This window comes from Antechinus flavipes, chromosome 6 (genome assembly GCF_016432865.1).
Source record: "Antechinus flavipes isolate AdamAnt ecotype Samford, QLD, Australia chromosome 6, AdamAnt_v2, whole genome shotgun sequence".
NCBI lineage: Eukaryota > Metazoa > Chordata > Mammalia > Dasyuromorphia > Dasyuridae > Antechinus > Antechinus flavipes.
The window spans coordinates 251543585-251568584 of record NC_067403.1 but is presented as its reverse complement, the minus strand read 5'-3'; the positions used below and the strand labels follow the sequence as shown (position 1 = coordinate 251568584).

At 35.3% G+C, this 25000-nt stretch overlaps 1 protein-coding gene across 1 annotated transcript in view; it reads left to right on the top strand.

Moving 5' to 3' along the window:
* Positions 1 to 290: 290 nt before the first annotated feature.
* Positions 291 to 25000, top strand: part of LOC127541686 (vomeronasal type-2 receptor 26-like) — a 31624-nt gene continuing 6914 nt past the window's right edge. The window contains exons 1-6 of the mRNA XM_051966901.1: positions 291 to 326; positions 1365 to 1549; positions 5406 to 5697; positions 16532 to 16750; positions 17878 to 18001; positions 20356 to 21248. Of these exons, the coding sequence (XP_051822861.1) occupies positions 291 to 326; positions 1365 to 1549; positions 5406 to 5697; positions 16532 to 16750; positions 17878 to 18001; positions 20356 to 21248 (1749 nt within the window). The remainder of the gene's footprint in view (positions 327 to 1364; positions 1550 to 5405; positions 5698 to 16531; positions 16751 to 17877; positions 18002 to 20355; positions 21249 to 25000) is intronic.

Sequence of the window (25000 nt, the reverse complement as noted above, 5' to 3'; positions counted from 1 at the left end):
GTGACCTACAGAACAAAGTATTGGAAGGAATATCTTCAGCTTAATATAAGAAGTATGAAAAAAAAATTCTTTGAAAATTAGAATGTAAAATCAAAAATATTTTTCTCAGTGAGACAAATGTATTTAAAAATAAAACTAACAAGTGTAAAATTAGAAAAAAATGTATATTTCAAAACAACTAACCATTAAGCCATTGATGAAAAAAGGCATAAGTATTATTAGTGCAACAGAAAACTGTAATTAAAATGGTTTCTGGACATTATATTTCGAGGAATTCCAATCCAGCCAAAATGGCGGAACAAAGACAACAGTACAGCAAAGTTCTAGTATGTCCCTTCAAATATCATTGGAGTAACTCCTCAAATTAAATTGTGGATTGATCTGGTCAATAAAAGCTTAGATTTAGGGATTTTTTCACTTCAGCCATAGACCACTTAGAACCTGGGTTGGGCACTGACCCAGAAAGAAGCATCACCAACTGTGGGTTTAGAATACACCTGTGACTGAGCCTGTAGTCGGTATAGAATATCAGAGCTCAGGTCTGTAAGCATATCATGCCTTTTCTGTTTGGAAAATTGCAATCAAATTTCTGCCCAAGTTTATTTTTCTTTGAAGTTTTCTTGAAGATGTTTTCAAATAATTCTCTGTCTGAAATTTTGTCCTGAATAATCCTTTCAAAATAATTGCTCTTTCTGAAAATATACTTTTTTATCATTCCTTCTTACTTTCTAATAATCCACTATTGATTATCCTCAAGGAGGGAATTTCTGGGTTGACCTAGCATGAAAAAGATCAGAGAGTCTTTTGGGCATTTCAGATCCCATCAAAGCTACGAAGGCTCCAGAGACAGAAAACAAGCAAGGAGGTTCCCAAACTTTTTTTTGTTAAGTTTGGAATTTTTTAAGATGAAGGACACAGGTGCAGAATTGCTGGGCTAGTTGGTCCTTGGAGAAACTCACTCTCAGACTCTGGTCAAAATATTTGTTTGACTTGCACCCAAGAGGTGAGAAGAACCACTTTTCCTTATTCATCTACAGGGAACTAGATGAATAATATCCAGGAGGCAAAAATGTCAAATAAATATGTCCTGCTCACTCAAACTTTTGCCTTTATCCCAAATAGAGGCCCACTTCATGTCTCACATTCTGCTTTCCCAAGGAGAAAAGAATGTACAAAGCTTGAACATCTATTAAAAAGACAAATGTTTAGCAATAGAGCATGTTCCTATAGATGCAAGAACTACAGCCTCCAATCACCTTATACTCCCCTAATCCTTAGCTCTTTAGAGATATGAAATATTGACCATGGGCTTGGGGAAACTGAGACTCTCATACTCTATATTATTTGTATTTCTGATTTTGCAGAATTTCTTATCTGAGTACCAGATGGTCAAGAATCCTTGTCACATAGAAAGACGTTTCAATCCCACATATAGAAAAGAAGGGGACCTAATCATTGCTGGATTCCTTTCCCTTTTTCTGAAGGTACAAGATTCAGTGAACACATTTTTCTTCAAAACGTATCCCTTCTGGAATTATGCACTACAAACGTAAGTAGTTACTTTCCAACCCTCCCTAATTTACGCAATAGTAATCTATATTTCTTATTGATTGTTTTGTTGGTAGAGTTGTGGTTTTTTAATTCTCTGAACTTTGGTTAAAGCAAAGATGTGGGTTTAAAAATGACTGAAAATCTAATATTCAAGAAGTTGATAAATTAAAAGTGTTATTAATGTGCAGTGCAGTAATCACACAGAGAGAGTATTCATCCCTACTTTATATGGCATTATAAACCAGCACAGATTCATCTCCACTGAGGACAAAAACTCACCCAGTACAAGGAGGGATGAAACACATTAGGGAGGACCTACACCCAAAATTGAGTTTAGGTGTTAAAACTATATTCTCTAAGAATGGACATGGGTAAGACCTGATTACTTGTTCTCAATAGGAGAGGAAATGTTCACAGTTGTGCTCATATATGATGAAAATCTCAAGGTCATTTATAAATGCTTGGCTTGGATGAGATTTAGGTAAAGAGTGTTTCCTGAATATAACAACATAAAAGGTGTGTGTGTGTGATCAAAGATTCATTATCTTAGGCATCAGAAAACAGAAGAAATTCAGAATACTCCAATCGGGTCCAGTTTTATCTAATCCAAAGCTTCAAATCTTATCTTCCCAAAAGAGAGCTGCTAAAGAAAAGGAACAACATGGCTTATCTTTACTTAAAAACCTTGATGAGTGTTAGGACCATTTGATCTAAATGATTCTGTATTGATGTTTTACCAATATTAGAATAATATGACAATACATAAAAAATACCAAACAATATGAACTTGACAATGTCAACAAGTGCCATGTATATCAAAGTACTGAGAGGATGCACTACTTGCCCCGAGGTTTTTCATCTTATGTCTAGAAAATATAAGGTATAGGGCAATTTTTGACATTAGTTATCCCTTTGTGAGGGATGTAGAAGACCCTTACCCAAAATGACTTCTCAGAGATCATTCAGTAGAAAGCAGAAAACTTGTTTATCAAAACCTCTGCAAGATGTCCCATCATGAGATAAGAAAAAGAAAGCTTGTGGTAGGAGGGCTAGAGAAGTAGTAAAGATACATAGCTTTTATACAAGAGATTACATCACAAATAAGAGAGCTTTGAGAAGGGAAGGGGGAGGCATGTAATTGGTTGCTGCTATTTGGAGAGATTAGAGTGGAAGGTTTCTGTTTCCCCAAGATCTCCTGACTACTAGGAAATAGACAATCAGGCCTTCAGGCTTAATCAAGCAGACAGTGGTCAAGCTAATTGACTAAACAACGATAAATGTCAAATACTGATAAATGTCTTCAGCTCAGGTGATGTAAATATGTTTAGAGCTGGCCAAGGCTCAAGTAAATATGGGCCTGCACAGATTATACAGTGTAGAGGGCTGAAACTCTTGAGTCATTGCACTGTCGGTTCAAGTACTTAGGGCTAATTACTGATTAGACAATAGTCTCTGGGCATATGCTTAGAAAATGGTCCTTCCCACTATACTGTGCTGGCTTAATGATTGGTATATACAGAGAATTGTAGGAAGGACTAGAGGGTGGAGTAAAAGGAGTCAGAGTCACTTTTTGCAGTAGACGAGGAAGATGGCGGTTGCAGAGATTCTGCTTCCATCCTGTTCAATCTTGCGACTAAAGGCCAAGAATAAAGTCTAAGGACTTCTGCTTATACTGACTCCGGCTGATTCTGGGGTCTCTGGGGTGCTAGTGTGTTTGTCACAATACAGGTCATAGGGGAAACTCAGAAATAATGAAAATAAAATACAGAAAAAGAATTCATATATTTCTGTAAGTTCTTCACCTTATCTCTCTATTCCACACACCTTGCCATTTTGTGACATTTTAAATAAAGCCAAAGAGACCACCAAACCACTTTCTATGTTCCACACCCCATCTCTCATTTTCATGCTTTGGTCAATGTTGTCCCCGTTGTAGAAATGGAATCTCTCCTAAGCTCCATGTCTCATAATTCCTATTTTCATTTAAAGTTCAACTCACTTGATATGAAGATTTTCCTGCTCTCCCTGAGCTATTGATGATTTTCTCCAAGTCATATTTTATCATCTTTGTCCCAAATATCTTCTTGAGATAGGGATATGTTTTCTGTTCTGGCCAAAAGAAGAGAGCAATTTTTTTTCTTCTCTCTTTTGTTTTTCTATCCTGATGACTTGCAAATGCCTGAACTCTAGTAGAGGACCTCATAAATGCTAGTAAGCTCATTGACATCGATTCTGAAACATTTCCACATCTGCACTTTGGGAACTCTAGTTTCTGTCTTTCCATTTACTACATTGAGCTGGAGATCATTTCTTTCGCTATTCTTTTTTATGACCATTGCTTTCTCTCCTGACAGTGGTGATTGATCTCTTCTCCTTTGTCTTCTATTCTCTCTAGATTTTAGGCACTGTTTTTTCTCCTTTTATTCTCCTCCTTTTTTGGTTTTCTTGTTTCTTGTTTTCTGGATCCTCCTTCTTTTTCTCCTTTGAAGGATCCTCTTGAGATCACACTGCAGCTGTAGATGTCCCTCACCAGTGTGTCTAATCCATTATTTTGGTTATCTTATCAGCTCTCATGTTTACTTAGTATCTCTATGTGGATGTTTTTTGCATTTATCTATCCTGATCTAAACTCTCTGCTGTCCTTACAACACACATCATCAATAACCTCTCAGATATCTTGAACTAAATGCCCAGGAGATATATTAAGTTCAGTATATCCAAAATGTAAAGCATTATCTTGTGTCCCTAACCTCTCCATCCTCCTATTTTCCCTGTTACTGTAGAAGGCAATACCATCTTCTGATGCCCTTTAGCCCTCAGCCTTGGAGGGACCCTAAATTCTCCCCTATCCCTCACCTCATATAGCTCCCTGGCTGTCTGTATCTTTTTCTGCCTCCCTCAGTTATTGTGCCTCTTTCTTGTTGTTTTTCTTTCTGTGTGTCTCTATCAATTTTTCTAGCTTTCTGTCTCTGATTATAAGCTGTCTTTCTCATTAAAATATCACCATTTTGTAGACAGGACTTTTTTTTCCTGCTTTTTGTATCCTTACTGCTTAGCACAGTACCTAGCCCAGAGCAGTGCTTAATAAAGGTTGACTGATTGATTACCTGGTTCTCAATTACCCATCTTCTAAATGAGGAACACTATTTCCTTGCATGAATAAGGGAGAAGGGTGGAATACAAGACTAAGGAATTTGCTATGAAAATCTCAGTTTTGAATATCTTCCTGCTTTGACAAAGGTAGCTATTTCAGCCAGAGTAAAATTAGTACTGAACCTTGAATCTTTTAGTATTACCCATTACATAGTCATGACAATCTTTTGAAATATATGTGTTCCATTTACTTTACAGTGTATAATGTTAAAAATCATTATAAGGAATCTAGAAGTTATTTTACCAATAAAATCATCGATTCTTAGGTAATATGTTTTGCATGGTAATCTCCCCATTGCAATTTGAGAAATAGAAGTCCTTTCTATTTTTGTTGAAGATAATTAGTCTGCATGATCTGTTCAATTCTTTTTCAAAATGAGACATATTCCAATGTCTAAAGTATACCATCATGTGTGTGTGAGTGTGTGTGTGTTTGTGAATGTGTTTGTGTCTTAATGTGGGTGGTCTTGAAAGAAGCTGACAGGATATAGTTCAAGTCTGTCATATTACAATTGTGGACACTGACACTCATGGTGGTGAAATGATGTGCTCAGGACCACAATTTTAGTCAATCTAGAGGCAGGATTTAGGATAAGAATTTCTGACTTTGTATCTGACACTCTTCCCACTATGAAAATTTGCTGTTTCTTTGCACATAGTGTTTTGCCTTCTTTTTATTTAAATTTCTCCTCTCACTTTAGGTCAATGTTCAAACAATATCACTATTTCCTTGTTCTTCAATATGCTGTTGATGAGATCAACAAGAACCCCTATTTGCTGCCCAACATAACTTTGGGATATCAGTTACTCAATAACTTCCATCTGGAGAAACTAGCTGTGGAGAGCTCCTTAATATGGCTATCAGGGAGAGGTCCCATTATCCCCAATTATAGCTGTGATAAACAGTCCAGTTCGGTGGCTGTCATTGGAGGGATGTCCGCTACACTTTCCATGGCCATGGCCACCATTCTCCAACTGTATAAAGTTCCACAGGTAAGAGAGACCAACACAGTCACTCATTTTCATCTAATATCTTGTTTATATTTAAAGCAGCAAATTTTTTATAATCTGTTGTGATGTAGTATCAATAAGTCAATAACCATTTATTAAGAAGATCTCCAACATGTTCTGACAAAAGGTGATACAAAATGGAGGAGATAGTCCTTTCCATCTGGGAAATCATTCTGTATGCTAGGTGAGGTGATGCTCTGATGATTTTGAATCAAGGAAAAATCTAAATTCTTTTCTTTCTAATTCATCTTTTTATACTTGTATAGAACTCTGAAGACTTTAGATAAAAGAAAGATTATTTTTTTCTCACCTCCAAAAATTTCCATGGAGAAGTTCTCTTCCTTTTCATTTTGAAATTGATTTCTGTAGTTTCCCTAAAAGCATGAAGCTCTAGTACTTGTCTCCATCAGTATGTACTAACAAAGAACATCCAATTCTGGGTTTACTAAGACCTTTTAATCAGACAATTCCTTGGGAAATAAAGCTAATAGTGATGTTAATGTATCAAATGGTAAAGATAGCTTTGTACTATTTTTGGTGTAATTAAAATTGCTCTTCAAACTGGGTGAATCAGTTCACAATTCCACCCAAAGTCTTAGTATTCCAACTTTTCTACATCCCCTTTCTTTGGTTTGTCCTTTGTTCCTTCTCTCCTTTCAGCCAATTTAATAGCTTTATGATAGCATTTCATACTTAGTTTAATTTACATTTCTTTAATCAATGAAATGATACTTACCTAGCAGATTGTAGTTAGAATCATAGCTAACTTATTTTAAAATGTATTTCCTTTCTCACCAGGGGTATAAGAAAGAGCCTTTTCATAATTTCTCTACTGAAGGAAAAAATTGCCATGATTGTGGGTCATATTTTATACGTTTCAGTACACATTCAAGCTTGTTATATTATATGTTAAAGGATGAGAAAATACTATTGTCCTACCTTCCCACTTTATGGCATGAAGCATGTTGGGATTAGGCAATATTCTGTCTCTCTTTTTCTTAGTTTATTTGTTTTTAATGCATATTTTTAAAAAATTCTTTTGGGAAAGAAATGTCAGAGCAAAAGGGAAAAAATGGGAGAGATTTAAAAATAGAAAAAAGAAGTGAAGATAGCATGTGTTGATTTACATTTACTTTCCTTAGATCTTTTTTTCTGGATGCAGATGGCATTTTATGTCCAAAGTCTATTGGTGTAATGTTGCTGTTTTAGTTTTCTGGATGTCTTTTCACAACCTTCCTTTCAGCAATCACCACAAGAACAGCCAGGTGTTAAAGTCCAAATGTGTTTTACCTTCTCCTTCGAAGTCCTATCTCCTTCACTTGGGGCTCTGCTAGTTTTCTGGAAGGCCTTCAGATGGGACTTGGTCTCAGTGGACGAAATGCAGGAGGCCAAAGCAGCCACTATGAGGCTGATGAAGATGGAATTGAATTTGCTCTATTCCTTGCTGGTTCTTATGTATTTGTTTATCATAGGTGTGAATCTTATGGAATTATATTAAGTACTAAGTACATTTTCTGAACTAGAGAACTACTAAGCACATTGCTAAACTAGATAACTTTTGTCTTTATCAATTCCATTGATTTAGCACCTTGTAAGAATCCTTGTTTCAAGTGCAGAGTTCTGGCCCATAACATATTGGGATTGCTTTGGATCTCTGACCTGCTGAGAACCAAGCCTTTGATCTTCTCACATTCTTGCTGTCATTGTGAACAATGTATTCCTTGTTCTGCTTGTTTTGCTCAACATCAGTTCATGTAAATCTTTCCAGGCCTTTCTATAATCAGCTTGTTCATCAACTTTTTTATAGATAATATCAATATTATCCCATAATAACAATAATATCCCATTACCTTCATGTACCAAAGTTTATTCAGCCATTCCCCAGGTGATGGGAATCCACTCTTTTTCCAATTTTTTGTTACCACAAAAAGACCTGCTGCAAACATTTTTTGCAGATGTAAGTCCTTTTCTCTCCTTTATATGTTCTTTCTAACAGACCCAGTAATGGTACTGCTGGGTCAAAGAACATGCCCAGTTTTATTGCCCTTTGGGCATTGTACAGATTACTCTCCAGAATGGTTGGATAAGTTTGTAACTCCACAAATAAAGCATTAATAACCCAGTTTTCCCACACTCCCTCCAACATTTATCATTATCTTTTCCTGTCATCTTAGCCAATCTGAGAGTTGTGAGACAATACTGCAGAACTGTTTTAATTTTCAATTCTCTAAACAAGGGTGATTTAGAGCATTTTTTCATATAATTATAAAAGACTTTAATTTTGTCATCTGAAAATTGTTTGCAAGGTTAGCATTGCCTGCTCTATTCAGGAAAGAGTCTGGTTTCCCAGAGTTTGTCTTCTGAGCTGGGACTGGAAATTTCTCTACTGATTTGCTCCTCTACTGACTCATGGCTGCGGTTCTTAATTACTAATTTGCTGTGATTACACTCCTGTCACTGGCTTTCCCACAGTCTATCTAAGCTGGACTGAATGCCCCTTTTACCCCAGTGAGACTGACCTTACTTGAAGTTTTTTTAGTCTATCTTGAACTGGAGAATTCATTCTTTTAGATTCTGTTCAGACAGTTTTTTTTTTTTTTTTTTTTTGGTTTTTGAGGAAACTGGGAGAGCTTGAGCAGCTTCTATACATCTTCATCTTGGCTCCACCTCCTGGTACAAAAACAAAGACAATATATTCTGAAACACTTGGCCTTAGGGGTTTCATCTCAAAAAGCCAAGAGTTTGAGAATCTGGATGAGGATATCTTTTATGAGGCAGAACTTGAAACAATGTGCTAAATCAGAGGAATTCATAGGCACAATAGTTATCTTATTTAGCATGATGCTTAATAGTTCTCTAATTCAGTCCACATACTTAGTACTTACTCTAGTCCTACAAGATTCATACCTTTGATAAGAAAGCATATATAAGCTAGGAGTCTCAGCCAGGATTGAGTCTGGGAGATTCAGAAATTAGAGAATCCAGAAAAGGCAGGCAGGAGTTTAAGCTCCAAACTGAAAGGCTCTCCAGAAAGCTGCCCAGCCCCAGGAAGGAGATAATAAAGGGTCTGGACTACAAGAAAGCTAACCAGGCCACAGGAAAGGAGGCAAGCTTGATAAAAAACAATAAAGTGTTTGGACTTTAACCATTTGCTGTACTCGTGTGGTGAACACTGAACTGAAACGAGGGCTACTTCCAGAGACCCCAAGAAAACCCCAACAAGGGAAAATAACATTTTAGAGAGACTATTACATATATTCTTGCTGGATTACTGGAGAGCTGATTAAAATCAGAGTTCAGCACTAATTATTTTAGGATGTTATTAGAAAACTGGGGCTAAATGGTATAACAAAGACATAGTGCATATGAAACTTTCTATTGCTTTCTGGACAAATCTCATGATTGAAGGTCTCATCCAAGTGCATGTTTTGTTGTTATAGTGTTTAGAGATCAGAGATTATGGTGCTCATTGGATATGGAGTGAACCATTGCTTTTCTCAGTTTTTACTAAGAAGTACTAACAACTCTTACAGGATTCTTATTCATAGGGTATCAGTGATGTGGAATTCCAATCTTGGCAGTCGATTTTAGTAGGAGGAGTTCAACATTTCCTATTCCTTATTGATTTTGCTATAGAGAATTCTTGCTCCTAGAACAAGCTCTCAAGCATATTTCCTATTTTCAGAGAAATAAAATTCCCCTGGAATTAGGAGAGAATGGAAATGTATGCCATAGAAAATCTCAGTAAAATGATTGTTGGTATTTGAGCTGAAAGAGAAGTAAGATGAGTTAGAGAAGACATGTAACTATGCTTCATTATTTAATTAACAGCTTCATGCAGGAGACATAAAATTGTTCCACTTGAATATACAGAAAAGAAATAGAAACAACAAGTCAATGTTCCAAAGAGACTGATTTAGCTACAAAGTTAACCCAAAAATATTCTATCTTTCAGTCAAGTTATCTAAAAGGGGTAAAGACCCTTTTTGGAGAATTTTTCCTCCTTGGAATGTTTCAAACAGAAACTTAGACAGTACTTGATGGAGACATTGGAAAAAGAATTCTTGGATGGATGCAGTTTCAGATTTTCCTTCCAACTCTTCCATTCCCTAAAAACATAATTTTTGTGATTTAAAATTATAAATTAAAATTTACAAGCAAATCATCTGCTCTGTGAAACTCATTAATTGTTTGATATACAAATATGAAGGCCAAATTCCTACAGTGAAGGAACTCATTGTCTTCATTCTGTTTCATTTAGATTAGCTATGGTTCATTTGATGTTCTACTGAATGATAAAGACCAGTATCCTTATGTATATCAGATGGGGAAAGAGGAATCTGCTCTTCACCTGGCATTCATCCAATTGATGCTGCATTTTGAATGGACATGGGTAGGACTGTTTCTTTCTGATAATCCAAGAGGGGACAGATTCTTCAATGATCTGAAAGAAGAGATGGACCGGAATGATTTGTGTGTGACTTTTAAGGAAAGAGTGCCCCAAAATTTTAGAGGCACAGAAGATTTTGAACTATTTTCTAGGATTATTTCATCATCATCAAATGTGATTTTCTTCTATGTAGATACTGATTCCCTTCATGAACTTTCCAGTGTATTGATATCTTTTAAACTTTATGGGAAGTTGTTGATTACCACATCTTCTTGGGATATTTCCATTGATACTGATTTTGAAGAGTTTCCCCCTTTTCATGGTACAATACTATTTTCTCATACCCAGATGGAGATTCCTGGTTTTACAGATTTTGTAAGAAGCCTGAATACAAGTGTGAACCCTGAGGACATTTTCCTAAAATCTTTCTGGGAGTCAGTCTTTAATTGTAGATTTTCCAAAAAAAGTGATATAGAAATGTTCTATCCTTTGTGCCCAAAAAGTCTTTCCTTTAGAGATTCACCTTACATGAATATTGACATGGCCCTTATGAAACTGATTCCAAATGTTTACAATGCAGTGTATTTAGTGGCCCATGCTCTCCATCAAATGCTCCATTCTGAGGTAAAGGAGACATCAGACCTTGCAAGAAACCTCGATCTTCCTTGGAAGGTAACCTATCTCTTCAAAAATTGGGCTTAGCATAGGCTACTCACAACATTCTGTTGTTAGTGATTTGTTCTAGAGAGGATGTAGTGATGACTTGAGTTATTCTTTTATATTTTTTTTCAGTTTTTTTCCCTTTGTGATTACATGTAATTCTGGGTGGAAACAATGAAATTACTTCAGATTTATTTATTTCAAGTTTTGTGCAACAATCTTTAAAAAATAATTTATTTAATAGTTTCCTCAGTTACATTTAAAATAATCTTTGTGTTTGTTTTTAAAACTTTTGAGTTACAGATTCTCTCTATTATTCCCACTCCAATTCATTTTAAGAAAACATATGTGAAATTATGCAAACTATTTCCATAAAAGTCATGTTGTGAAAGAAAAGAGATCTCTCAACCTAATGAAAAAAATTACAAAAATAAATTGAGAGAGAGCAAGAGAGACACACACACACAAATAGAGAGAGACAAAGAGAATGTGAAACAGACAAGAAGTGAGAAAGAGACAAAGAGAGAGAGAGAGAGAAAGAGAGAGAGAGAGAGAGAGAGAGAGAGAGAGAGAGAGAGAGAGAGAGAATACATCAATCTGTATTCAGACACATGACACACTCATTTTTTTTTCTATGGGTATGGAAAGATTTTTTTTTTAAATCACACATTCTTTAGAGTAGTCATGGATCATTGTACTACTGAGAACACCTGGTCAACACAGAACATTGATATTACTTTGTATATAGTACATTTCACTTTGCTTGAGTCCATGGAGGATTTTCCAACATTTTTTCTGAGAGCATCCTGCTCGTCATTTCCCATAGAATAATAATATTCCATGAAAAACATATACCAAAATTTATTCATCTATTTCCCAATTGATGGACATCCCCCCAATTTCCTTTTTTATAATTTATTTGCATTTCATACTTAATGAAATTTGAAGACATTGGTTTTCTTTTATGCAGATCTTTTCCATTTCATAGTAAAAACCCAAATCTGCCTGCTATTCTAATTCTATTTTGCTTAATTACATTAATCTTTTCATTTCCTTTGACAAATTTGACATGTTTTGTATGTATAGGAGTTATTTGTAGAACACATTAGAGGTCTTCAAAAAAATGACAAACTGGCCTTTTTCCCACCAATGGTTAAAACATATGTTTGTATGGTAATGGTGAACAGTTTTCCTTGGATTCCAAGAGATATCATCCTGTTATTTTTGATTCAATAGCCGAGTACTGCTTTTCATACATTTTTATTTATTATAGTGATTACTCCATTTCTTCTAAGTGATTCTTTCCCACAGTAATATATATGATGTTTACTAGAATTAAACTTTGCTAACAAAGGTTTGTGTAATTAAAACTTTCCTTTCTCTCTCTTTCTCTCTCTCTCTCTCTCTCACTCTCGCTCTGGCCCTCTCTCTTATATGTGTTTTCAAGAAAAATTTATATCTGTGAGATTTGGACTTAAGGAAAGATAGCTGCTACAGAACTGATTTTATTGAATAATAGTGGTGCTGGACAAGACTTTAGAAAGACTCTTGGTAGACCAGGGTCGAATCAGTCAATAGTTAAATTAATCCCCACTGTCCACCAGAAGTCCAAATCCTGAAGCAGAAGCTCAAACCTTTGGCCACATAATATGAAGATGGGACCCATTGGCAAAGACCCTGTTGTTGGAAACGATTGAAAATAAAGGGAACAAAGAATGGTACTGTTTGAGGTTGATAGATAGTGTCATGCAAACGATTAATATTAACTTGAACAGCCTTTGAGATATAGTAGAGTATAGCAGGGCAATGTAGGCTACTGTCTATGAGGTCATGAAGAGTAGGACAGGATTCAATGACTGACCAACAAATGTGTACTATGAATTCTATCCAATTAGGTTATTTTTCTTTTCCCTAAAATAATTAGGTCTTACTATTAAATTTCTCAGTGACAATGTAGATTAAATTTCTGTTTTTCAACCTTCTCATTCTATATTTTGTAATTCTCTGGGAAATTTTCTTGAATATTTTCCATTCACCAATGAAAACCACAACCTGAATGTATCAAATAAATTTCTAGCAATTACTGAAAACTCTATTTCAAATCTTCCTCAGATTGAATTATTATTTCATTTTCTTACACTTTGTCATTTTAAAATTTCACTCATAATGTGTTCCCTTGAAGTTTATTCCCCTTCCTATTTTTTTCAGGAATGATTTTGCCAAAGATTTAGTTTCTTTATCATTTGTTTTTGCTTTTATTTTAACCTTGAATTCCATCACTGTGAATAGCAAATTCTGCTTTATTCCTAAATTGAGCTTATTATATTCACTTCTGAGATTTATATTGGGCAATTTTATTATTTCCCTTTTTCCTCATTTTTATTAAAGCTTTTTATTGCAATACATATACATGGGTAATTATTTAATACTGACCCTTGCAAAACCTTCTGTTCCAGATTTTGTCCTCCTTCCACCCACCACATCTCCTAGATGGCAAGTAATCTAATACATGTTAAATGTGTTAAAATATATGTTAAATCATATATATATATATGATTATATATATGATATATATCATATGTATATATATATATATATATATATATATATATATATATATATATATATATATATATATATATACAGTTATCTTGCTGCACAAGAAAAATTGGATCAAGAAGGAAAAAGACCTGAGAAAGAAAACAAAATACAAGCAAACAAAAACAGAAAGTGTGAGAATGCAATACTGTGGTCTATACAATATTTTCTCTGGGTGTAGATGTCTCTCTCCATCACTAAACAATTGGTACTTGTAATGTTCTGGTTAGAGGGAAGTGTTGGGGCCAGCCTTTGTTTCAGCAGAGTAATAACCATGAGAATAGCCAGGGATAAAGTCCCAAACTCTTTATTGACTCCTTCCCAGGATTTCTCCTTCACTTAGGGCCTGGCAAGCTTTCTGGAGGGCCTTCAGATGGGACTTGTTTTCAGGGGAGAAATGAAGTAGAGCCTCCAGAAGCCTGATCAAAGATGGAATGTTTCTCTCCTACAGTTCTTGTTGGTTCTTACATACTCTATTATAATTATGTTATCCTAGGTGTCAATCTTGTAGAATAGGTGTCAATCTTTTTCAACTATATTACGTATTAAGTACATGTATTGAACTAGAGAACTATTAAGCACCATGCTAAACTAGATAACCATTGTCTTTTTTTCCCCAACTTTATAATAACTTTTTATTGATAGAACGCATGCCAGGTAATTTTTTACAGCATTATTCCTTGCATTCACTTCTGTTCCGATTTTTCCCCTCCCTCCCTCCACCCCTCCCCCAGATGGCAAGCAATCCTTTACATGTTGAATAGGTTACAGTATATCCTAGATACAATATATGTGTGCAGAACCGAACAGTTTTCTTGTTGCACAGGGAGAATTGAATTCAGAAGGTATAAATAATCCGGGAAGAAAAACAAAAATGCAAGCAGTTTATATTCATTTCCCAGTGTTCTTTTAGATTACCATTGTCTTGCCAATTCCACTGAGTTAATACTTTCTTTCAAGTATATTTCTCCATAGTTCTACCCTTTATAGCAACTGGTTTGAATCATCTCATTGTTGAATAGAGCCAAGACCATTAGAATTGGTCATTATACAGTCTTGTTTCCGTGTTATTGTTCTGCTTATTTCATTTAGCATCAGTTCATGTAAGTCTCTCCAGGCCTTTCTGAAATCATCCTGTTGGTCACTTCTTACAGAACAATAATATTCCATAACATTCATATACTTAAGAACTTCATATACTTATTCAGCCGTTCTCCAGCTGATGGGCATCTAATCAGTTTCCAGTTTCTTGCTACTACAAAAAGGGCTTCCACAAACATTTTTGCATATGTGGGTCCTTTTCAAATCTCTTTGGGATATAAGCCTAGTAGAAAGCCTATCGGGTCAAAGGGTGTGCACAGTTTGATAACTTGTTGAGCATAGTTCCAAATTATTCTCCACCAACAATGTTATATTGGACATTTTTTAAAATAAAAGACAGTTTTATACAAGGAATCAAATTTTCCCTAAATATCAGTTTATAATTACGCATTTCTTAAGCACCCACTATGTATTTGGACATGTGTTAAATTCTATCAATAAAAAAGTTCAATAAAAAATCTCAGTTTGAGGGACACTGATACATTGTTAGTGGAATTGTGAATACATCCAGCCATTCTGGAGAGCAATTTGGAACTATGCTCAAAAAGTTATCGAACTGTGCATACCCTTTGATCCAGCAGTCTTTCTACTGTGCTTATATCCCAAAGAGATACTAAAGAAGGGAAAGGGACCTGTATGTGTCAAAATGTTTGTGGAAGCCCTGTTTGTAGTGATTAGAAACTGGAAAATGAATGGATGCCCAACATGTGGAAAATGGTTGAGTAAACTGTGGTATATGAATGTTATAGAATATTATTGTTCTGTAAGAAATGACCAGCAGGAGGAATACAGAGAAGACTGGTGAGACTTACATGAACTGATGCTAAGTGAAATGAGCAGAACCAGGAGATCATTATATACCTCAACAATGATACTGTATGAAGATGTATTCTGATGGACGTGGATTTCTTCAAGAGATCTAACTCAGTTTCAATTGATCAAGGATGGACAGAAGCAGCTACACCCAAAGAAAGGACACTGGGAAATGAATGTAAAGTGCTTGCATTTTTGTTTTTTTTCCCAGGTTATTTTTACCTTCTGAATCCAATTCTTCCTGTGCAACAAGAGAACTGTTCGGTTCTGAACACATATATTGTATCTAGGATACACTGTGATATATTTAACTTGTATAGGACTGCTTGCCATCTGGGGGAGGGCGTGAAGGGAGGGAGGGGAAAAGTCAGAACAGAAGTGAGTGCAAGGGATAACATTGTAAAAAAATTACCCAGGCATGGGCTCTGTCAATAAAAAGTTATAAAAAAAATTTCCATTGGGGGGGTAGTCTCAAAATCTATTAATAAAGAAATAGTAAGATTTTGCTTGTCAGATGTCCTGAGTTCTCTGTGACCAGCTTTTTTGTAAACAAAGAACTTGGAATGTAAGATAATCATAGATATTTGTAAGGAATTATTGATTTGCTGAATGGAAGATGATATTTTTGCATTCATTTTGTTTTTTACATTTTTCATTTTTTAAGCTTTTTGGTTTCAAAACATATGCATAGGTAGTAGTAAAAATTCACCCTTCCAAAAGCTTGTCTTCCAAATATTTTTTTCCTGACTCCCTCCCCTAGACAGCAAGTAATCCAACATATGTTAAACATCTGAAATTCTTCTATACTTATTTTCACAATTATGATGTCCCAGAAAAATCAGATCAAAAAGTAAAAAAAAATGTAAGCAAAAAAAAAATTGAAAAGATGAACTATGTTGTGATCTACACTCAGTCCCTCAGTCCTCTCTTTGCCTGCAGATGGCTTTCGCCACAAGAGTATTGGAACTGCCTGATGATTATATATCTTTTGAAGTAAGATGATATAGTTTTGAAGTAAGTTTAATGTCTGTAGAAAACAATTGGTTACCGGCTTTGTTATTTTTCATTTGTTCTTAGTTTTCAAGGAGAAAGGAAAAAAAGAGTTCAGAACTCTTAAGAGAAGCTGAAGAAGGAGAATGACAACTTTTGGAAGCTCCAAATTCAGAGCCTGTTTTCCATTGATTGTCAGTCTTGGGACATGGGCAAGAATCCTTCTTTCCCCAAAGACTAACAACCACCTGTCCTTGCCTTCAGCTCCACCACTTTCTGAAATCCATCAATTCTGTCAATAATGCCAGTGATGAGCCATGTCAGGATGGAGTCCAGCCAGCTGCAGAGACATATGATATACTGAATTATAAATCCTTCCCTGGCCAGATAGAGACGCTGGTCAAAGTGGGTGAAGTGTATCCTCTTGCCCAGAGATTCACCATTAAGGAAGAAGACATAGATTGGCCAGAAGATTTCCATCAGGTAAAGGGCCAATGAGTATGAACTTTATCAGTGTTTCTCTTTAGCTTCCTGGACATTGGTTGTTTCTTCATTGGTACCAGGATGTTTCTTACAGATACTGGAAATGTCTGTGATAGGATACTAATATCCACCTACTCTTCTTTTTTTGCTTTGATCAAAAGAGTTCTATGATTTTCTTTTTTCAGTTCCACTTGCACATTCTTTCCAGCTAAGTTAAATAATAATCTGAATTGTTCATACTAAGAGAATCTTGATATAGCCCACAGTAAGTGAGTAAGTTTGAAAAATAATAATAGGGTACAACATAGAGAAAAATTATCCCCCAAAGGGATTTATTTACAGAAAATTACTTAATATCTGTATTTGTATAGGCAAATATTTTAATCTGAGTTTGTGTTTGAGTTGGGTACAATTGTACAAAGCTGCCTTTCATTTTAAAGACACAATGGCTTTAGAAATTTTTAATATGGATGTTGCAGCTATAGCCTCTGCTGATATCAAACATTTATTTCTATATAATTTCATCTGTGTATAACTGGATAAATTCCATCCTACCCTTTACAAGAGTTCCAAGAAGAGACTTCAAATATCAGCCTGTGAATAAGATTAGCCTGTAAAATCACCTGATTCCTTGATTCAATCAAGCTGAACAGTGCAATTAGTTTATTTTAGTACATATTCTCTAAAATTATAATTCCCTGGAACATTCTGGAAACACAAAAAACCCAAAAATTTCAGGGGTTGGAAATTAATACAATATATTTCCTCTTGTGTGATCAAAGACTTTTCAGCATTCCAATTATAAAATGGAATGAAGTTTAGAGTTAAAATGGTACTTGGGAAAAACTAAGCCAACTAGATATTACAATTAACAAATATCAAAGAGCTTGATTGTATCTACTGGTTAATTTGTGTGGATTCATTGGGGATAAGAGGATCTGAAGTGGAAGATGAAGATCCAAGTTTTCCATTGAGAATTACATCATTCTTGTCCTGCAGAATTGCAAATACTGTATTCTACCTGTCTTCTATAGGAGAACTTTGAAATCTTAACTTCCTCACTTCATCCATCTTTCACCAGTTGTTTTTTCAACCACATTTTCTCCCTTTCTCTGCTGAAAATATAGACTCCAATTTCTAGATGCAATCTGAAGTGTGGCCCTGGATTCCAAAAGACAGCTCTTGAAAGACAGGCCAGGTGTTGCTATGCTTGCAATCCATGTCCTGAAGGGACAATTTCCAACCAGAAAGGTGGGTTCCTAAAGATAAACTATCCTGCTCCCAAAGTAATAGACATTTTAATTTGTTAATTTTAAACTGGTGTGCTTTGTATTTCGCAAAATAATAATTTCTGAGTTGAAATAGCATTGCATTTATTCAGTCCTTTTCATTCAATGTGCTTTGTGAACATTCTTGTAATTAGAAGCATCCACTGGTTCATGATACCCAAAATCTGTGGAAGCAGAATCCATCAGGATTTTACTCCCATGGCAATCCTTAATATTTCCCTGACCTTATAGCCTAATTGTAATCTTCCCCATTCTGGCAGGAAAACTTAATCTAAAACTTAGTTCTAAACTTCCTCTCTCTGAAGGGAAAAATTAATAGGAAAAAAATCTTAATTCTAAAAACTTTCTAAGCACAGATGCATTTGCTTTAAGAGCAGAAGTCTGTTCTGTCGATTTAATCTTCATGAAAATATTCCTTGGCATAAGATTGATCAGAGTTCTCAAAGGAGATTATTTGAAAGATTTGTTTTCTGGAGGATGGAGTCCCAACTCAAGGAAACTTGGCTCACAAAAAATTGAATAAAAATTGATCATCCTCAAACCTATCTCAGTGTCAAAGCTGACGAGACCTCATTCTGATTTGTTTTGTACTTGATATTGATCAATAAAATATTATCTTTGAAAGCTAAAGCTTTGGGGGATTTTTTTGGTAGCTTATCTTTCTCCATTTATTAAATCTTCTATTTTGTTTACATAACACTTACTCTTTATGTCAGTCCTTTGGAATTCGATTTTTATTCTCATTTTACTTACATCATTATGGTCAAGCCCCCAAAATAGACTATTTCTCAGCTTATTTCAATTAGGATTTCTTTTTTCCAATTACAATTGTTTTTCAGAACATAACATAATGTGTAGTATTTATTATGAAGGCTTTCTTTTGTTTAATAGTAGCTTATCACTTGTCAAAATGCATACAAAGATAATTTTAAATATTCATCCTTGTGAAAAAAAATACCTTGTGTTCTCAATTTTTCTCCCTCTTTCATCTCTCTTTTTCCCTAGACAGCAAGTAATTCAATGCAGTTTAAACATGTGCATTTCTTCTCAACATATTTCCATGTTTATTATGCTTCACAAGAAAATCAGACCAACAGGGAAAAAATAAGAAAAAAAAACCAAGGAAAGAAATAATGACAAAAAATGGTGGAAATACTATGTTGTGATCCACATTCATTCCCCATAATCCTCTCTCTGAATGTAGATGGCTGTCTCCATCACAAGTCTCATTGATGAAAAGAGCCAAGCCTACCACAGTTGATCATTACATAGTATCTGTTTCAGGGTGCAGTGTTCTCTTGATTCTACCCACTTCACTTTGCATCAGGTCATGGAAATCTCTCCAGGCCTTTCTGAAATCAGTCTGTTGATCATTTCTTATAAAACTATAATATTCCATTATATTTATATATCATAATTTATTTAGCTACTCTCCAACTGTTGGGCATCCACCCTCATTCCAGTTCCTTGCCACTACAAAAAGAACAGTTAAAATATTTTTATACATGTAGGTGGTTTTCTCTTTTTTATGATCTCTTTAGGATATAGACACAGTAGATCCACTGCTGGATGTACAGTTTTGATAGCTTTTACCTCATAGTTCCAAATTGCTCTCCAGAGTGGTTGGATCAATTTGCACCACCAAAAATATATTAGTGTCCTCGTTTTCCCACTTTCCCTCCACCATTTTTCATTAACTTTTCCTACTATTTTAGCCAACCTGTGAGGTGTGAAGTGGCACTGCAGAGTTGTCTTAATTTGGATTTCTCTAATCAATAGTGACTTAGAGCATTTTTTGTATGACTAAAAATGGTTTTAATTTCTTCTTCTGAAAATTGTTCATATTCTTGGACCATGTGCCACTTGGAGAATGGCTTGTAGTTATAACCTTACATTTAGAGAAACACAATAAAAAATCTTTTTAACCTAACTTTTAAAAACCAACTCTTGGCCTTCCTCTATGGTTTCCATGTTTCATTTCTGTTCTTAAAGTATTGGATTATGTATAAAAGGACCCTTTTGGACTCATTGTAAGCGGTTTCAAATTGAAACATATTGCAGGGAGTTTGAATTTTTGTTTAGCAAATCTATGATATGAAATAAATAATTTCAATACATTATTTTATCCATATGTGAAGAAACAAACGAACTGAAATGTATCTTTATTTTATTCAGCCTTTAGAACATTTATCCTTCTTATTTAGAAGGAGTCCAAAAATGAGATGGAGCTCTATATGAAATGAATAACACTGTGCTTTATAGGGGACAAAAAACTGATCAGTCTGGGATATAGCATGATTTTATTGTTGTTCACAGATGCAGAGCAGTGCCTGCAGTGTCCTGAAGATCAATACCCAAATAGGGAAAGAGATCATTGCCTCCCCAGGACTGTGACTTACCTGGCCTATGAGGAACCTCTGGGAATGACGCTGGCCTGTGTAGCCATCTGCTTCTCCCTCTTCACTGTGCTGGTCCTGGGAGTCTTTGTGAAGCACAGAGACACCCCCATAGTTAAAGCCAATAACCGCAGTCTCAGCTACACTCTGCTGGTCTCCCTCAGCCTCTGCTTCCTCTGCTCCTTGCTCTTCATCGGCCATCCTACCACAGCCACCTGCCTGCTGCGCCAAACCACATTTGCAATTGTCTTCACAGTGGCCGTTTCCTCCATTTTGGCTAAAACCATCACTGTGGTTCTGGCCTTCAGGGCCACCAAACCAGGGAACAGGCTCAGGAGGTTCCTGGGATCCACTGCATCTTACTCTCTCATTTTCACCTGCACCCTCATCCAAATGTGTCTCTGTGGCATCTGGCTTGGGACATACCCTCCCTTCCTGGAGATGGACATCCACTCTGAACCTGGCTCCATTATCATCCAGTGCAACGAGGGCTCCCTCCTCATCTTCTACTGTGTCCTGGGCTACATGGCCTTGCTGGCCTTGGCAAGCTTCACTATGGCTTTCCTGGCCAGGAACCTGCCAGATACTTTCAACGAAGCCAAGTTCCTGACCTTCAGCATGCTTGTGTTCTGCAGCGTCTGGATCTCCTTCCTGCCCTCGTACCAGAGCTCCAAGGGCAAGGCCATTGTGGCCTTGGAAGTCTTTGCCATCTTGACCTCCAGTGCTGGGATTCTCGTTTGCATCTTTGCTCCTAAGTGCTTTGTGATCCTTCTAAGATCAGAACAAAATACTCTGGGGATACTTAAAAAGAAAGTTACTTCCTGAGAAGCCAGGTCTTCTCAAGCTTGCAAATCATAGTCAAGGAGCTCCTTTGATCCGAAGTCATAATAAAACATTAAAGGCTTCTCATTCATTTGCCTCTGTTTTCTCTGATATTCACCTTTGGTTTTTATTTCAATATAATAGCCTTTTGCAAATATTCAATTGCCTGATTTAAGAATAAAGGTAGAATGGGATCACTTGTTATTTTGAATTAGTTTACAGATAGCAGATTATATGTGAATGACATTTTTTCAATATTGGTGGAAAATAATTGTGGAATTCAGGTAAATAACTGTTTGGTTTCCAAGCCTCAACTTTAATAAGTCCATCCAGCTTTCTGAATCATTGATGTGTTGCTTGGAAAATTAGAACTTTAATTTCCCCCCAGTTTGCTTGAATTATATCGTTAATAAATATTTTTGAGTGAATTGAACATATCAGATTTATAGAAGATTTATGAGAAAATGGTAATTAATTTGCTGAGTTGAATGGTTTCTAACCAGTGAATATAGACTTGAAATTATTTAGCCAATCACTTTTCCATTAATTAATGAATTGTAGAGTGATCATTGGATCTAGAAATCTGTTCCAAAGCCTTATTATTTCCATCAAATATATCTTGTAACAATAGCTTGGGCATATAAGTAGTTGATTGCCATGGAATAATAAAAATGAGACTATAATAATGCAGAAGTAATAATAGTCTTTTCTTTCTTCAAGAAATGGCCTTCAACTGGAATATTTTAGTGGTCATATTATTTATTCATTGAATCACCTATTATTACAAACTATCACCCCTTTTGTTTTTCTGAGATTTTTGAATATATATCTGGGTTTAGATACTTCTAAGGAAAATTGATGGCTGAAATTCTGTGACTTGCTCTTAAAAAAAAACATAACACCACTACAACTACCAACAATAGGGAATAGGATGTGGTATTTTATGTAAATTCACTAATTTTTCTTCAATAAAAAAATTTACAAAAATTCCCCTGCCCAGATCTCTGGTCTTTCTTTTTTAAAATGAATATTCCATTCAAAAGTAATAGGAGATTCCCCAGGTTGATAATAGTGATATTTACAGGTCACTGCTCTTCCAGAAATAATATAAAAGAGAAGTGAAAATCTGGAGAAAGGAAGCACAAAAATTCAAGCACTGATTTCTAGACAATACTTCTAGAAACTGTGTCTGAATTTAATTTCCTCAACCTGGCACTCGAGACATTCTCAGAGCTACTGGATCTGCTCTCCTCTCATTCACAAATATGCCACAAACCTATAAGTCCTTTGTCTTCTACATATTTAGAAATGTTGCAACTCAGTCTCTTGTGCTTCTTGACAGGAAATGAGTGTCATCTTACTCCCAGACCAAGTGGAAGATATGTCTTGCCATGAACTCCTGCTTTCTCCAGTTCTAAATTCTCTTTTCTAGGCCTGAAATTTCTCCGTTCCCATTTGCCTGGGAAAAACTTAATTGTTTTACTTTCAGAAGCAGGCTCATACGATTTCCCATCCCTGTGTCAATGAGTTAAGTTTAACAAATCAAGGTCTTCCTGAGGATCAAGAAGAGGGCAAAATATGTTTATCACTTTTTGTAGATGATGTGATTTTTTTCCTAGGAAACTCTAAAAAGTCATCTTAAAAAACAAGTTGAAACAATGAGTCATTTGAGCAAAATGGCAGGATAGGAGATAAATCCATACAAATCATTAACTTTTCTGTTTGTTAATCACCAAATGATATAGGAAGCCCTAGAAAGACAAATTTCTGTTAATAACATTATAGACAGTACAAAACATTTGAGAGTCTTAGGAAACTCTTTCCATAAATACAGAAAGATCTAAGTAACTGGATAAATGTTAATTGATCATGATTAGACCAACCAATATAATTCAGTGAAGAGAATACTTTATTTATTCTGTGATATTACCAGTGTATGAAATAAACTTTGATAGTTTGATTGATATGGTAGTAAATAAGTAAAGGCCACACTAGGAAAGTCAGTTTAGAGATGACCAAATATTCAAATATCTAATACTATTTAAACTCAGTTCATCTGTAGAAATATCTGATCTGGAATATGAAGGGAAATGTGGAAGAAAATATCAAGAGAAAAGGAAAAAAATGAAATTTACAAACCTTAAATCATATTATCAACTACAAAAATTGAAATCATTTGACATTTGGTAAAAATAAAAATGTAAATCAATGACATAGAGAAAGGGAGACCCAAATTTACTTGAACTTGGTAAAACTCAGCTTTTGAGAGTTGAATATAAAGAATTCTGAGCCCTCCCGAATTGACACTTTGGAATTATGCATCAGGAAAAGACTTTTTGACAGTCCCTGGGACAGTAAATAGCAAATATATCAAGTGTTCCAGAAATCAATTGAGGTCATTCACTAGAAGGTCAAACATTGAAGCAGAATCTTTAAATATCAGTGTACACAATGGAAAGATGGAACTCACTGAAAAAGATGCTGCTATAGAGCAATATTGCAGGCAAAAAGACAAATACATAGGAGAGAAGAAGATGGATGGATAGTGTCATGCAGATAAAGAAGAACTTGGGCAATCCTTGAGAGATAATGGAGAAAAGAAGGAGTTGGTGCACTGTGTTCTATGTCACAGAATGAGACACAACTGTATAACAATAACAATAAGCACCAAAACAGCAAAAGTATCATGGGCAAAGTAATTGAACAAACTTTTAACAGGTTTCTTAAGACAAGATCCCCTCAACTAGTTACATTTACAAGTGGATCCTGTTTTGTGGGTCTTTGTTGGTGGTGGTTGTGGTAGTGTCCTTTGGTTAGTGGTGGTTTTTGGTGTTTGGGCAGGGGTTTTGTTTGTTTTTAGTTTTTGAGAGGCAATTGAGATTAAATGACTGGTCTAGGGTCTAGACTGGTCTAGAAAATGCCTGAGGCACGTTTGAAGTCAGGCATATGAATCTTGCTGTTTCCAGGAATATGGTGGCCCCTTGATGCATTTTTATTATTGTATTTTTATTATTGTATTTTATTAGTGGAAGAAATGGCACTTTAAACATGAGGAGGTAGGGAGTCTTAGGGAGCCTACCTCATCAGCTCCTTTTCCTGTTCATTTCAGATACAATGCAGTTGAAACTGCTACTGAGTCATGTGTCTATTTATCCTGATTTTGTCCGTGGAGTTGTTTAAGGAGCAAGATTGGGAAAGGCAGTTAAGTTGTCATGTTGGAAAGTTTCCTTTTATTTGCAAGCCAATTGGGTGCTCTATCCATTGTACCATTCAGCTGTCTGCTATAAGTGAATTCTCTCATAATTCTCTAGAACAATTTACCATACTATTATATGTAATATTTAAAAAAATAAATTTAAAAGTATTTGTAAAAATGTGTTTTATGACCCAAATGTAATTTTCATCTCACAACTAGAGAGAATAAAGAATGCCAGATGAACGAATTTTCCAAAGTATCATTTTATGGAGATTAAAACAAAATCACAAAGAAATCATCTGGAACAACAAAAGACAAGAGTATCCAAACAATCCAATGGTAAAAATCAAACAAACAAAAAAACAACCAAAAAAAAAAACAAACCTATGAAAGCTAATTTTGCAGATTATAATTTATATGACAAAGTAGTAGTGCCTAAGAAATAAAGTACTAGCTCAAAGGAATAGATTAAAGACACAATACACATATTGTGTGTAGTACACAATACACAATAAGGACTTTGGTAATCCAGACTCTAATAAATTTA